Source organism: Ictidomys tridecemlineatus, chromosome 5 (assembly GCF_052094955.1).
Source record: "Ictidomys tridecemlineatus isolate mIctTri1 chromosome 5, mIctTri1.hap1, whole genome shotgun sequence".
In the NCBI taxonomy this organism is placed as follows: Eukaryota; Metazoa; Chordata; class Mammalia; order Rodentia; family Sciuridae; genus Ictidomys; species Ictidomys tridecemlineatus.
The window spans coordinates 37,057,395-37,073,736 of NC_135481.1; the positions used below are offsets into that span (position 1 = coordinate 37,057,395).

Below are 16,342 nucleotides of genomic sequence, written 5' to 3' on the forward strand. Positions count from 1 at the left end.
TGAAAAGGTGGGTTTGGAGCAGATTGTGATGGACCCTGAATGCAAACTAAGCTAGATTCTGAAGGCAATGGGAGACCTTCCAAGATTTCTAAGCTGAGAACAGGCACCATCAGAGAGTCCATGATGAATAAAGGGAGGAGAGTAAATACAGAAACATTGGGGAGAAGGCAAATAAGTCAACTGAGCAGTTTGGGTCAGGGTGGCAGAGATGAGTTGCATAACTGAGGAGGAAAGTGAATGCACAGGAGGGGAAAGTGGGACAGATTCTGTGCCCTTTGCATCATTCCATGTATTGTCCTTTCCCACAGATGCCAGAGACAGCCAAGCAATATCAACCTCTTACAGCCTCAATTAGCATCCATAACTCCCTAGACTCCCCCATGATGGACTGCATGATCTCCATCTTTGGAAGGGGGCTCATTCACAAAGAGAGGAGATACGGGTAAGAGACTGAAAGCTTCTTATCTCAGTGATACATCTGGTCAGAAAGGAAGAGACCCAAAAACAATGATTTAAAAAGCCATTTCCCATGGCTTGGAGGCAGAAAATAGATCTCCTGAAGTTGAATTAAATGAATTATATGATTTAGACTACCAAATGACCTCTCTTCCATGTCCACAGTTAGGGGTGAGTGGTACCTGTAGGGGCTCCTCAGGCACCCACTTCACCCTTGTTGTTACACTGATAATGCAGGGAGAGCCTGGGTATTGCCAGTGAATGTGGAGAGGAGGTCAAGGTTAAGTACTAGAGAATATCACAGGGAGGGTGAGCTGCATCCACAACATACAATTTTAATTTATTCCCTATTATTTTAATTCCCTACTCGCACTCACACCACTACCCTTCATATCCTTTTCTATTTGTGTGTCCTTCCATGAGTATGTGTAAAATGTGTACTATTGCTTCATGAGTCTTTGTTTTTAACTTATATAAATGTCTACTTGTATCTTTTCACTCAGAACTGATTTTAAGATTCATGGACATATATCAAGTTCATTGCTTCTGCTACATAATAATCCTGATGTACATCCATCACTTCTTACCATTCCATGATGATAGCCACCCTCAGTGCCTCCAACTGTGACACCATAAATATTGTTGCAGTGAACAGCCTCACATATGTCCCCTTATATGCTTGGTTAAGACTCTCATGGGTCAGGGGACATATATGCCCAGGAATGAAACGCTGGGTTACAGGATATGATCTGGTTTGACAAGGTACTTTCAGATTTATTTGCAGAATGGTTGCAGAAATCTACACTCCCTCCAGCAGTACATGAGTTTCTATATCCTACCTCTCCTCCACTGGTAGCAATAATTATTAATTAATTAATTATTAATTTCTTCCAGTTTAATATAAAACCAGTAGTATCTTACTACTATTCTAATTTGCCACTCTTCATTTTTCTTCACTGTTTCCACTTCTACCTTTACAAAAAGTCTATCCTTATCTTTACCAGTCTCCTTTTGGTAGTCTTGCCATTTTTTCTTGTTGATTTTATTCTACACTGTAACACTGTGTATTCTACATTAGTCCCTTGTTGATTAGACGTTACAATATTCTTTTAGTATGTCCACTGCATCCTTCATTGGTTATATGATATAGAGTTCAAGATCCCCATTTCTGTCTTCCCGGAGATCCCTGACAGACAATCAGGTTATTGAGTCACTGCCTCAGCCTCATGGAACTAAATGAGCCACTCTAACCAGTTAAGATTTTACCAGACTTTTTGTGGTTTACCAGGTCCACTGTGTGGCAAAGCTCCTCAAAAGAAATCCACACCATTCTCTCAGTCACCAAAAGGCCTTCAGCAGGCCAGGAGTTGATAGGGCCTTCAAACATCACCAACTGACACAATGATATTCTCCCAAAATGCCTGCTTCACCCACTATGCTTAGAACTAAGTGAGGGTTCCAACACTATTTTCCAAACATACACCCATCCTATTACCAAGAAATGAAGGACTGAATCACAGATAATAAAAGGAAAATGAGAAGCAACCCTTAATATTCTTCTCTTTCAAAATATGCAGTTGCCCAGTGTAGGGAGGTTCTGGTCTTCTATTCTTCTAACCACCTCTGGCTTAAAAGCTATGTACATAGATGATTTTTTCATGGTCCACCTCTTCAAGCAAAGAACAGAGTTACCACAATGAGGACAGCAATGAACCTGTGACAGAATTAGCACCCACTTTTTCCTTTATTTCAGATTAGGTTCTGTGTGGCCTGGAAACACCTTGAGCACCCAGTTCAAGTTCACACCAACACAGCTGGGGCTCCAGAGGCTCACCGTGGAAATGGATTGCAACATGTTCCAGAACCTAATCAGCCACAGAAGCATCACTGTGGTAGCCCCAGAACTTTCAGCTTAAACTTCCCAGCTCTAATCACCATTCTCCTCATAAACTCTTGAAACTACACTCTAAAACCAAACATGTGCTGCGGAGGGAAACTCTGTCAACCAATGACTCTCCATTCAGGTTTCAGAAGAGTGACCAATTACAAAGTTAGATTCTGAGAAACCAAAAGACCTGTCACCTGGCTTAAAGCAGCCCTGAGGGCTAGATGTTTTAGAACAGAACCATTAGGTTAGAGTGACAAAAGGATGCCTTTGAAAAGGTACTCAGATCTAACTTTTCAAAGTATGAAAAGTATATCTACATATTTGCCTTTTCAGAGTATATTCAGATTTTCTAAGTTTGGGGCTTTTCACAACTTTTACTGAATAATAAAACATTCACTAACTTAGAGGCAAGGGAAAGGACCTAATGTGCAAATCATTATTCCATTTCTGATGAAGTAGTATAATATTAGCTAAGACTGAAATTTTTAGATAATCATAAAATTATATTGATTAGTGCTATCATTACCCTTAAAGATCCAAAGATGACTGAACAAATGTATAAAATATATAACACAGGCCACATGTGGTGGTGCACACCCATAATCCCAGTGACTTGATAGGCTGAGGCAATGGATCCTAAATTCAAGGCTGGCGCTGGCCACTTAGCAAGACCCTATCTCCAAAAAAAAAAAAATGAACTGAGGATTAGCTCAGCTCAGTGGTAAAGTGCCCCTGGGTTCAATCCTCAGTACCAATTTTTAAAAAAATTTAATACATATACACACATCTAAATGCATAAAAATATATATACTCACACACCATACATACATACATACACATCTAAAAATGTGTACATATGTGTATGTACACACATGCATGTGTGTATATATACATATTTATATATTTGTAGATAAGTGTTTATATATATATGGTGTATATATATATATATATATATATACACCCTATATAATTATTTACAACACAGAACCTAAGAGCAGAATGACCTACATTTAGCTATAGATAAATATTTATTAGAATTCTATATTCATTAAGTATCCCACAACTAAACACTGATGTTAATAACATGTATTTGGTCCAGTAAAGAAATATGAAAATTAAATATATAGAAAATAGGCCCTATAAAAAAAGAATAAATGAATAAGAGTCGTTTTATATACAGTTGTGATTTATTTACATTATGTTGTTGCTTCAGTAATTCACTAGTTTTAGTTCTTTTTTTTTAATAAATAAATTTTTTAGTTGTAGATAGACACAATACCTTTATTTTATTTATTTTTATGTGGTGCTGAGGCTTGAACCCATTGCTTCACACATGCCAGACAAGCGCTCTACCACTGAGTCACAACCCAAGACCCTTAGTTCCTTCTCTTTAAAAGTGCAGAATGGAACTTTAAAAAAAATAGGTTAAAACTCATTTGGTTTAAGGAATTTCAAATCTAAGGATGTACTGGTCACTGAAAATAATGACTGTTTATTGTTGATTATATCTTAAGAAAGACAGGTTGCAGAGACCTGTAGTACATACAATAGGCCTAATTCAAGTCACCACATATACAACATTTATAGCTTTACTCCGCTTTACAACATGTGATCTTCTAGATAGATGCAAAAATATAATTAAGTGGAGATAATTTTGCAAAAGAATGTACCAAATAAACTTAAATTTATATAAACTCTAATATATAAAAACTTTTGATTTATATACTGTGGTATTTATCTTTGGGAATGTAATATACAATAGAACAATAACAATAATGTATAAGGAAAACAGATCTGTTTAATAAAGTGGAAAAACCTAAAAATGAGCTCAATACCAACATATTTTAGAGGCAAGGAGTAACCTGGGGTAATATTCAGAAGGAATTATATGAGAATAATATTATGTAACATGCTAAAACACTAAGGGGCTTTTTGCAGTCATTTTCTCTAAATAAATTAATGTCAAGTGTTTTTGTTCTAACTAGACTTCTGATCAGAATCAGATATTTAGCCAGGTGCGATGGCACACACCTATACTCCCAGCAGCTTGGGAGTGTGAGGCAGGAGGATCACGAGTTCAAAGGCAGCCTTAGCAACAATGAGGCGCTGGGCAAATAAGTGAGACCCTGTCTCTAAATAAAATACAAAAAAAGGACTGGGGATATGGTTCAGTGGTTGAGTGCTCCTGAGTTCAATTCCTGGAAAACCCCCGCAAAAAAAAAAAAAAAAAAAAAAAAAAAATCAGATATTTATACTTATAAACCCAAATGAAAGTAATGGTGGTCTCAGCAGACTGCATTTCTGGTAGGAAGAAACTTTGGAAGGGTATTCATTTAATTGCTAGCAAATAGTTAGCATTTCATTGAGACCATTGGCATCTGTAACAATGAAAAACACACTTTATTGCAAATAAGGATTAAGCCAGCTTCCCTAGGAGTCTCTGAGAGGCCATTCAGGAATACTGATTCATGCAATTATCTTTTGTATCTAGCAGAAAAATATATCATACTCATACTGTTTATAAATAATTGCCAATCTGGCTTAACCAACAACTTTGGTAATAGAGTCTCTTGTTAAATATAGACAGGAATTCCCTTTCCATCCAGCAAGTATTCTAGCTCCATTCTTAAAAGCAGACATTATAGATCTGGCTGGGACAATAAGAGAGAGTAAAAGGAGAATATGAATGCGCCTGAAAACTCATAATTAAATTTCACTCTGAGTGAGCTCCTTAATTCTGTTCATGCAATGATCAACAGCATTAATGAGTAAAGGGATCCAACTATCTTCTGGCTGAGGGGTCACATGACTTGCTCTGTAGAATAAAATGGGGGGGGAAAAGTTTACTATGAGAAAATCTATCCTCAGGAGGATATTCATGCAATGATCAACAGCATTAATGAGTAAAGGGATCCAACTATCTTCTGGCTGAGGGGTCACATGACTTGCTCTGTAGAATAAAATGGGGGGAGGAAAAGTTTACTATGGGAAAATCTATCCTCAGGAGAGTGCACAGAAGAAACTACAGTAAAAGGCAAGTTTCTTCACAGAAACCAAAACTAAAAGAAAACCCCAATCCTTCCCTTTCCTATTTCTTGAAGTGGGAACTTGGGAGTTAAGAAAGTCAGACAGACACTCAGCTTTATTCTCAAAAGGCTAGCTAGGGAGAAGTCTTCATACTTACTTTGTAATTTCGAGTGCCTTCCTTAAAACAGATACAAGTTTTGCAGACTAGAAAAGAAACAGAGAAGTTAATCACCCTGAGCCCTGCCATCAAAAAGGTAAAGGAGAACTTTAATTTTTAATAGACCCCCAAAATTACAAAAAAAAAAAAAAGTTAAAACAAGAACTCATTTAAAAAGAACCTTGAATATACTCAAAACAAAATGCTGACTAAGTTGAGGTGGCAGGATTATAAATTCTTTTCTATTTAGCAAAATATTACTAATATTGTTGCTATAACATTTTTTCTAAATTTTTAAAACTTAAAATATTTCTAATTTTTAAAAAAGAAAAGAATGTAGTCTGAATTTATCCTATCTGCTAAGAGCTCAAAATATAAAGCAGAAATAACTAATGTTCTTTACTTTAAAAATGTACAGAGGGGCTGGGGATGTGGCTCAAGCGGTAGTGCGCTCGCCTGGCATGCGTGCGGCCCAGGTTCAATCCTCAGCACCACATACCAACAAAGATGTTGTGTCCGCCGAGAACTAAAAAATAAATATTAAAAATTCTCTCTCTCTCTCTCTCTCTCTCTCCTCTCTCACTCTCTCTTTAAAAAAAAAATGTACAGAATTTTAACAACACCAATATCAAGTTAACATGGGGAGGTGGGGGACACAGCTCCATGGTAGAACATGTGCTTACCATGCACAAGGACCTGGGTTCAATTCTCAGCACACACACACAAAAAAAAAACCAGAAATGAGGATGTATATATCCCAACAATATACAGTAAGACATATAAAGATTACATATTTTTAATTTCTTTAGTAGTTATTATTTGGGATAATTGAATATTATTAATAGGCATACTGCTAAAGATGTTTAATTCTTAGGAAGTTAACTTTTAAACTTAATGCCAAAACAACAAACAAAAAATTTAATGCCCTAAGGATACTATTCTTCTTCAAGGTGTTTGTACACTATGAACACACATTTTGATGAATCTAATTTCCACTATCAAATTTATCAAATATTAGAAGGGGTACATCTGACTATAAAACATAAGTCATTTGGGGGGCTAGGATTGTGGCTCAGTGGCAGAGTGCTTGCCTCACATGTATGAGATACTAGGTTCGATCCTCAGCACCACATAAAAAATAAATAAATCAAATTTTAAAAAAAACACCTCAGCAAATATTTATAATGCACAAACATATGCAAGAACTGTGACATTACTGTTGTGACATTACTTTTGCACCCAAGTGAGACAAATAAATAAGTACCCTGTACTTTACAGAAAATACTAGTGACTAGTGAAATTCTACAAAAAGGTCTATAACTCCTCCCAAAAAAGTCAATACTCACATTGATTCGCACAGTCAGGTGGCACATAGGTGGATATATGCTCAGAGCCAAATCATCCACGCTAGGAGCAGAAAGAAAAATAACCATTATCATATTCAACAACAAAAACAAAGGAACTAAGCTAGCTAGGTTGTTTCTAGTATACAACTATGGATGTAACTAGGGAGAAACTGGCTGTCCCAGAAATGCTTGTCAGTTCCTTAAATTGGGCAACCAGGCAACCAATGAAAATCAATTTATCCAGTATTCGCTGAAACATACATACCCTATTTCACTAGGAAACAGGGATGGGAGGGAATGCCCTTGGTTCGTTCATAGGACAGGACATGATTAATTTAGTAAAAAATGTGAGGATCTGAAATTATCAATTTAGTAACTGATACAGGCTCATCAATGGAAGCTAAAATTGTTACATAAAAGACACCCTTAGTGAAGAAGACACCACTTAAAACATGATCAAATTTGGGATTATCAATAATGAAACAAACTGATATCATGACTTCCCCAATATGACAGAAGGCACAAAACATAACAGCTATATGATAGTCTTGCAAAAAAAAGAGTTTAACCTGTCTATAATCCCTAGAAAATTATCCTATGAATACAAATTGTTAAGGTATTCTATAGGACAACTGATGGGTTTTGTTTTGAAATGTCAATGTCAAAAAGAGACTGTATTAAACTGCAAGAAACTAATTTGAGACCTTGATAGAAACCTGGATTTTATATAAAATATTTTAGAGACAAAGGGAAAAGTACGACTGTTGGATAATATTATATTCAACATTAAATTCCTCAGATATGATGATAAGACTATCTTTGTTCTTAGGAGATAGATGCTAGGTATTTAGGGGTGAAATGTCATCGATGAATACCATTATGGAACATCTATTTATCAAGACATAAACCAATACAGGAAGAAAAATGTGAACAACAGGTGAATTCATATGTAGGATGTAGAGTTATTTACTGAAGTACTTTTTCAACTTTCCTGTAGGTTTAAACATTTTCAAAATACAAAAAACTAGGCAAAAACTTTGGGATGACAGCACAAACATAAGCTAAGATCAGAAGTCTCCTACAGTTTCAAGTGGGGAACATGTTTACCTAGGGCTGATCTCATCAGAAATATCCACAATGTCATCCAGCTGAGCCACCTGATCCTTCTTCCCATTCTCTGCCACTAAGATCCGTATTTTCTTCAGGCAAGCTTTGGATGATCTCACCAGTGCAAGACATGGGATTATGAGCTCTTGATCTTCCTCAGACCAATATAAGTCTCGATTGCTTGGAAACCCCAACACATCTTCATTGCTGTGGTTGTCCTCCTCAGAATCATTCAAGAGACCACAGTAAGGGTCACATTCTTCCACAGCCTACAACATACCATGATAAATGTGAATGCAAACAAAAACAAAAACACCTATTTTACTCTTAGCACCATAACTGAATTGTTTAGAAACCCCAGCCAGGCTAAGCACAATATTGCTCCTTATAATCCCAGGGACTTGGAAGGATGAGGTAGCAGAAGCTCAAGTCCAAGGCCAGTGAGAACAACTTAGTGAGACCCTGTCTCAAAATAAAATATAAAAAGGACTGGGGATGCAGCTCATTGTTAAAGCATGTACAGGTTTAACTCCCAGTACAAAAAAAAAAAACACCCAGGCTGGCTGTTTCACTAACAACTAACAGCTAACAGCTACACAGTTAAATCACTTCATGAACCCTGTTCTTACTCTCCTTGTCCAGCAAAGGAACAAAGAGAAGTGGTACAAATTACACAGCAGAATGGAGTGGGAATGGAAGACACAGGACAGAAGTGAGAATGGAACCAGCTAAGTCAATGCTCAAGATATCGCCCCCCCCGAATTTTTTTGTAGTTGTAGATGGACAAAATGCCTTTATTTTATTTGTTTATTTTTATGTGGTGCTGAGGATCGAACCCAGTGCCTAACGTATACTAGGTTACACTCTGCCACTGAGCTACAGCCCTAGCCCATATCCCCTTTTAATTTTTTTATTCATATGACAGCAGAATGTATTACAATTCTTTTTACACATACAGAGCAAAATTTTCCATGTCTCCAGTTGTATACAAAGTATATTCACACCAATTCATGTCTTCATACATGTACTTTGGATAATAATGATCATCATATTCCACCATCATTAATAACCCCATGACCCCACTATGAATTAGCCTCCTTATATCAAAGAAAACATACAGCATTTGGTTTTGGGGGATTGGCTAACTTCACTTAGTACTATCTTCTCGAATTCCACCCATTTACCTGCAAATGCCATGATTTTATTCTCTTTTATTGCTGAGTTATAGTCCATTTTGTATATATGCCACATTTTTTTTATCCATTTATCTGCTGAAGGGCATCTAGGATGATTCCGCAGTTTAGCTATTGTGAATTGTGGTGCTATAAACATTGATGTGGCTATGTCCTTGTAGTATGCTATTTTTAAGTCCTTTTGGTATAGACCGAGGAGAGGGATAGCTAGATCAAATGGTTCCATTCCCAATTTTCCAAGAAATCTCCATACTGCTGTCCATCTTGGCTGCACCAATTTACAGTCCCACCAGCAATGTATGAGTTTACCTTTTCCCCCCACATCCTCGCCAACACTTATTGTTGTTTGTCTTCATAATAGCTGCCATTCTGACAGAGTGGTTTTGATTTGCATATCCCTTTCTTTATAATCTATTTTCTACTGGTCATGGAGTTTGCCCTCCAATGACCAGCAAAGGCAGAGGTTCCCTCACCTGCTCCATTTCTTCATGTGCATCCTTCACAAAATCCACACTCTTTGTCAGCATTAATAGGGCTGCAGCTTTATTATCTATGAATGAAAAATTGAAACACTAGAATGAGAGAAGAAATCTTATAATTTCTTAAGACTACAAAGGGCAACCAACACTGTTTTTTTTTTTGAAGAGAATATCAAAGTAACCTAGGGTCACCACCTAATGTAAAACTCTTTTTTCACTACCTCCCCTGGAACTCAGACAAAGATTAAAAAGCTTTTCTTCATTCACCACAAGAAATAAAATGGGCACATGATATTTCTCATCACAATCCTCTTATTGACCACTGCTTCTGACCTGATAACTGCTTCAGTGTGTCCAATAAAACTGCCGCGGGTAGTACTAGAAAAAAACCACATCTGTTCAGCAAGAAAGAGAACCAAAAGTAGAGTCTGAATTTAAAAAGGTGTTATAATTCAATCACAGCATGCTTGTCTAGCATATAGAAGGCCCTAAGTTAGATACCCAGTAGAACTAGAGAATGGCAAAAAGTATACTAACTATTAATGCAGATGACAAACTAAATCTATTTCACTAAAGTGTTTATACAAATTAAAATATATAAATGCTACAAAGCAGGAAGTTAGACATGGGATGTCTTTCTGTTTTGGCCAGCAGTTACTGGCTCATCTCCCACTCTTACCTACCTTTTGGTATCTGAGGAACTTGCTGGCATGCAACCCAGACATTGTTGTAGGAAATAAGGTTACTGTTTTCAGGGCTGGGGAATGGAATCAATGAAAATATTATCAATAATCTAGGTTCTTGTCTCGTAAAAAGCTCCTTCCTGCTGGTCACTATTCTGGGCTATCTGTAACTTTTCTCTTAGGGTGAGTTTTCCCCTGGGTCAAGGAAGCCTATTAACTGCTAACCCATACTATGGCATCAGTACCTCTGAGGTGGAGTGATGAGAAGCACTTCCACAAGCTGAGCCATGCCATCCACAATGTCCAAAGTGGCACTCCGTACCAGCTTTCTCAGGGTGATCCCTGTGGCCAAAACCAAAGAGTCAGCAGCCTGGTCTCCTTTTCAGAAGTCACTGTCCATTTTCCTGAGTCTAAGCATTAGAGAACTATAAGATAATGGCCACTCACATGCTTTAAAGGAAGTACCAAACACAAAACTCAGATCTTATTTATATCCTCATATTATTTTCTTATCCCCCCACCAGTACTTAGAGCTGTTCCTCCAAGAGATTTGGAATACAATCTTTCCATCACAACAAGTACTCATTCATTAAGGACAGTAGCCCCTTGACAACTGTGGATAAAATGCTGAAAGTTTAAACAATCCATGAGTAATCCTAAAGATCTATGGCATGTATTCATTTATAATTTTGGCATGATTATAATCAAGACATAAATCAGAGGAGTTAGGCAGGACTAGTGAACATTTAACCTATTAAGAAGCCTAGAAATAGAGTATGCTGTAATATGAATGCAGGAGAGATGGGACAGCTTTAGTCTAGGTATATGGGGCTGAGATTGAGCCAGCATCTAGCAGTTAGATGGAAAGGAAGATCCAAAAAGAATTAAAAGCCTTAAGATTCAGACAAAGCACAGGAGATGGAAAATCTTAGGTACAAAGTATCTGTACCTTAGTATAATGGAGTGTTTACATAGGTCAATTACATTATAAAATTCTCCTTGAGGTGCATGCTCAAACTGGGGAAAGGCAAAAGTCTCAGGACATACCCATCATTTTAGCAAAGATGTAGCCTACAAATGCAATATTAATGTGGGTATAGTATCTTACCCTGTTCCTTGGGAAGTGAATAGTACACCGCAATAATTGCCTTGATGGCAGCATAGACTTGTTCACTGATCCTCTGGGTTTCCTATGATGTGACAGACCAATTTAAAAATAAAGAAAGGAAATTGATTAGAACAATTTAGTCAACTCACCTACTGTAAAAGAGAATAGACATCTGTAAAGCATCATTAAATATTTTCTGAAGTCCTATTATGAGTTAGGCCTTGTGATAAGACTCATTGTATACCACAGAGGAGTTAGTGGAACACCAAACACTTGATGACAACTCAATAAGGCACAAAGAAACAATAAGTAAAACTTGTTCCTGGTTAACTCTATATCCCAAGATATTCATGATGTGCCATGAGATATTCACCATGTCATAGACCAGGAGTAGTCAAACTATGATCCACAGGTAAACCAGACCCATTTACATTTATTATAAATAAAGTATTACTGGGACCCAGCCATGGTCATTAGTGTACATATTGTCTATACCTGCATTCACACAAAAAGGGCAGTACTAACTGGCTAGCCTTCAAAGCCTAAAATATTTACCACTATCTGGCCTTTTACAGAAAAAGTTTGCCAACCCCTGTAGATCATTAACCAAATCTCTATGTATGTGTCTCTTTCAACAGAATCAAAATATGTACCTAAAAGTAAATAACATGGACTGAATAATGCTCAATATTAACTATTTTCCTTCTAAGCAGTCATTGGTTTTCTTATCTTTCTTGTCCTCACTTCTCTGTTAAATTCTAAACCAGTGCTTATATGTAAAATGTGATCCAGGTTGGTGCCAGTCCACAAACTGTTACCTGTTTGGGATGAGATATCCCCAGTGATTGAGAATAAATGCTTAGAAACTTTTTAAAATTTTTTCAATGCTGGGGATCCAACACAAGGCCTTGCATATACTAGGCAAGAACTCCACCTCTGAGCTATATTCTTACTCTGTTCAGAAACTATTATGGCAATACACAAATTTTTATAAAAATATCAGTTCATAAAGATTTTTCGAATCTTAAAAACAAAAACAAACAAACCACTCTGCAGTAGGACTAAAATGCTGACGTCCGAAGAAGGAGACTGAATCTTTGTATATAATTTCAATTAAACTATGTTCCAATTTTTCATCTATGAGTAAAACTACCATCCTGAACATATATAGAAAAATAATCCTATGCTATCTCCTCACTGTATTTTTCTTGCTACAAAATTTAGCAGGAAGTTTTTCTTTTCAAAGAAAGAAGCCAGCAAATATTTAAAAATAAGATAATACTTCCTTTGGAAAAAATACACCTTCTATGAATCTTTTAAAGTGCTCTCACATAGTTCACCTCTTGTTTCCTCATCATAGATCTCTAAGGTATCCAAGGAGAAGGTTTACCATTGTAGTCATATGCAGCAAAGAATATTTATATCATTTCAAAACATCTGGATATAGACTTGGGCTGGGATTGTAGCTCAGAGGTAGAGCGGTCACCTGGCATATGTGAGGCACTGGGTTCGATCCTCATACCACATAAAGTAAAATAAAGACATTGTGTCCACCTATAACTAAAAACTAATATTTAAAAAAAATCTGGATATAGACTTAAAATATTATTAAAAAATCAAATAAGATAATGAATATGCCATTTTTAAATACCCTTACTCTCAAATTAAATATGGGCAGTTCTAGAAAAAAAATGAATACAGGGAATGCTATGTCACAGTCAACACCTTTACTTTCAGTTTTATAATGAAGAATTATTAAAACTGTATAATTTCTTTGTTCTAGCAATTTCTTCTTGGGAATTTTTTCTACAAATGTGTACACAAAGATTATATTCAGCAATTGACCACAGGACCATTTACAATAGTTACAAGTTGGAAACAGTTTAAATGTCCACATAAGGTATTGACTAAATTATAGTTAAGCTGTCTGTTGAATATTAAGAAGCTATTACAACTTTTTAGGTGATGCTAAGAATCAATTTCTAAGCTATACTATTAATTTTTTAAAAATGAAAAAGTACAGTGTTGATAGTATCTGATCATTTGTGTAAAAAGCATATATATATACACATATACATGTAAATATGAATATACATATGCATAGAATATACAGTATACAGAATACAAAAGGAAGTGAAGAGAGATGACAAAAATGAGGAACAGGGTGGGTAGGTAGAAACATTTTAGCATACTTTGTTAGTTTCTGAATTTCACACTTTCTACATAAATTACTGATTACATACAAAATAATTCACTACCAAAGGGTCCTATGCAGTATAATAGAATAGGTATAGCTTAGCATTCAGATAGACCTTATTTACATTCAACTTCGACTTCTTACTAACCTTAACCTGAGCCTCTGACCCTATCTACTTATCTGTCAGATCATGTATGTGAAAATATCTAGAAAACAGTGTGCACTTTAATTTTTTTCAGAAAGTAAATAACCAGGCTAAATTTAAAATTGCAAAAATTAGGAGAATGGTCTACTCATGCCAGGCAATTTGGTTTCCACAACAATCCTGTAAAGTAAGAAATGTAATCTCATTTGAGATTACATGAATGAAAAAAGTGGAAAGAAATAGCGAGGATACCTAAGGAATAACAAGACAGCACAAGGATTCCAGTAAAGTGAAGCTCACCTGTGGAGATGGCAATGGAAGTCGAGAGAAGACTGTAGTCAGAGCGGTGGCTTCCCATGACACTTTAACAGCTGCCTCATCTGGGGGGTGGGAATAAGGGGAGGCAGGTGCTAAAGTTAGTGCCAAAAGGCTAAAGCTGCAGCTGCGACAGGGACTTGGAAGATAATGCGTTCTCTCTCCTCGCTTATCAGCCTAGACAACTCAAAAACAGCTCCAAAAATCAATATTTTATATTTTAACCACTCAAGTGCCAAGGACTAGCAAGGTGAAGTATCCCCACAGTCGGGATGAGGCGGGGGAGACGCAGAGCCCTCCAATGGGGACTGCCAGCAGGAAAGGGACCGTGTCGCTGGAATAGGTGAGAGGAGGGAGTCACCGACAGGAAAGGCACTCACTGAGTCTTCTCCAGAACACCTCCCGATTAAACTCCTCAGTGGACTCCCGGGCTTCGCCGACTTGTAGGTGTAGTGTGGTGGGCCGAATCGCGGCAAAAGGAGAAACTGAAGTGAGCGGAGCCACCTCCCGTACCAGGGTCCAGCCCGCAGCGCCCTACCTGGGCTTTTCTCTACCCCAAGGCCTCCCCTGGCCTCGCCAGACCCACAGCGTCAGCTCACCCCGCACTCCAGGCAAGAGCAACCGCAGCTCAGCCGCCAAGTGCCGGAGCTGTTCCAAAGGCGGAGCCAGAGTGAGGACTGAGGCTGCAGACGCAGTTTCGCTGGCCATCTCTGTCGCTCACCGGCACCTGAAAATACACGCCACCGCCCCTGTTGCCCCAGACGCACTGCGACTACGCCTCGCTTCCGGTGCCGCCTACCCGAGATCCTTTCCGGCAACAACCCAGCCCTCCCGCTCCGCCCCTTCCTCCCTGAGGCCTGGCCCCGCCCCTTCCATTGGCCGGGTCACGCCTCCCCGTCCCACCCCATTCCAACCAAAAGACTGGGCCACAATGCAAAGTTCAGGTTCGTTCTGTGTCTTATTCTTCATTCATTCATTTATTTGATTAGCTGAAACACTCCCGACTAAGGAAGCAGAGAGCCCATAACCCTGTGTATGGCGCTGGATGCTTTTACATGGGATAACCTCCCAAAATGCTGGGCCTCCTGAGATAATCCCATACACACACCCAGCCCCTACCCTGTGGGTCTCCTTGTTTAGGGCTTTCTCTTTGCCTCCTTAGGGAAGAAAGAAATCAAGTCATTATTTAGACTCTTTTTCAGTCCACTCTCCAGGAATCAGTAGTGAGTGATCCCTCCAACATTCACGTGTCCAAGAAGCAGCAGCTCTCTGAAGCTCATCCACTGACATCTGCTTTCCACCTAGTAGGGGCAGAGACCAGGGCTACAGATGCAGAGACTGAACTTCTGCCCAGCTGGCAGTGATGGGACATGCATTTCAGGAGCTCAGGTGGCTTTTTAACTGCAACATGAAGGTTCCAAACTTGGTGGAGTTCAGTGTCCACACACAACGAATGAGTACTGGTGTCAGCAATGTCAACCAGGTCCGCAAAGGGGAGAATAAAAGAGCTAGCGTGCCCTGTGTCACATGAAGAAAGTAGCAGGAATAAATCTGCCAGATATACAGCAGTAGCATAAATAGGTGAACAGGTATAATTTTCAAGTATTTTCCTTGATGGAGATGAGACTTGAAGCTGTGACCAAAGCACCTCTGCAACAAGCTCCAACACAGGTAAGCCATCAAGGGAATGTTGAAAAACACCACCTAGAATAAAGAAGCAGAACGCAATCGTTAGCTTACCATATTAGCTTCAAGCTAACGTTGAAGGAGTCAGGTCTCATTATTGGTGGCTCCTAAGAATATGTTGCTTTCTGACTTGGGGTTAGTTGTCTGATTTTTTAAAAAAATATATATATATATACTTTGATCACACTTATTTGTAACACATTCAACCTACAGTTAGTTGTGTCCTTTTGTTCATCTTAAAGACAGGAATCATTTAACTTATATTGAAGTTCCAACTTATAGTACAGTATCATATATATATATATATGTGTGTGTGTGTGTGTGTGTGTGTGTGTGTATATAGTAAATATTGGCCAGTGTTTAAATTAAAATTAATACAAACACATGCGAGTGTGGATGTGCGTGCATGCGTGCGTGCACGCGCACACAAACACACACACACACACACCCAGAATATACATTCTGTTTTAGTGGAATGGAGGGACTTGTATTATCAGTATATTTTTTCTTATCTTGATATTTTTGTTTGAGGTAGAATGATGAGTACTAAAGTAT

At 37.9% G+C, this 16,342-nt stretch overlaps 3 protein-coding genes across 14 annotated transcripts in view; 1 reads left to right on the forward strand and 2 right to left on the reverse strand.

Annotated features, from left to right (window-relative positions):
* Epb42 (erythrocyte membrane protein band 4.2) overlaps positions 1-3,215 on the forward strand; it is a 29,655-nt gene extending 26,440 nt beyond the window's left edge. Inside the window, exons 12-13 of the mRNA XM_078049020.1 lie at positions 309-442; positions 2,210-3,215. Of these exons, the coding sequence (XP_077905146.1) occupies positions 309-442; positions 2,210-2,372 (297 nt within the window). The 3' untranslated portion in view covers positions 2,373-3,215. The remainder of the gene's footprint in view (positions 1-308; positions 443-2,209) is intronic.
* A 595-nt stretch (positions 3,216-3,810) lies between these two features.
* Ccndbp1 (cyclin D1 binding protein 1) lies at positions 3,811-14,909 on the reverse strand. 2 transcript variants are annotated; one of them, XM_040274234.2, is made up of 12 exons: positions 14,701-14,909; positions 14,482-14,541; positions 14,087-14,166; positions 11,445-11,526; positions 10,582-10,678; positions 10,337-10,410; positions 9,987-10,031; positions 9,648-9,724; positions 7,982-8,250; positions 6,875-6,935; positions 5,529-5,575; positions 3,811-5,159 (listed from the first exon to the last, which is right to left on the reverse strand). In XM_040274234.2, exons 1-12 carry the CDS (start codon positions 14,807-14,809, stop codon positions 5,051-5,053), a joined length of 1,110 nt encoding a protein of 369 aa, XP_040130168.1. In that variant the 5' UTR covers positions 14,810-14,909; the 3' UTR covers positions 3,811-5,050. The 2 variants fall into 2 exon arrangements, with proteins under 2 accessions (XP_040130168.1, XP_040130170.1); XM_040274236.2 differs by lacking the exon at positions 9,987-10,031 and having other exon boundaries at positions 14,701-14,908.
* A 131-nt stretch (positions 14,910-15,040) lies between these two features.
* The window catches only part of Tmem62 (transmembrane protein 62), a 41,968-nt gene continuing 40,666 nt past the window's right edge, over positions 15,041-16,342 (reverse strand). For all 11 annotated transcript variants that reach the window (XM_078049738.1, XM_078049737.1, XM_078049736.1 and 8 more), the window contains one exon: positions 15,041-15,805. In XM_078049738.1, coding sequence (XP_077905864.1) covers positions 15,479-15,805 — 327 coding nt within the window. In that variant the 3' untranslated portion in view covers positions 15,041-15,478. The remainder of the gene's footprint in view (positions 15,806-16,342) is intronic.

Coding starts and splice junctions, on each gene's coding strand:
- Ccndbp1 (XM_040274234.2), bottom strand. CDS start 14,809: ATGGCCAGCGAAACTGCGTCTGCAGCCTCAGTCCTCACTCTGGCTCCG. Junction 8,251..9,647: donor CACATGAAGAAATGGAGCAG/GTGAGGGAACCT, acceptor GGTATGTTGTAG/GCTGTGGAAGAATGTGACCC. Junction 6,936..7,981: donor TCTGATGAGATCAGCCCTAG/GTAAACATGTTC, acceptor TTCTGCTCCTAG/CGTGGATGATTTGGCTCTGA.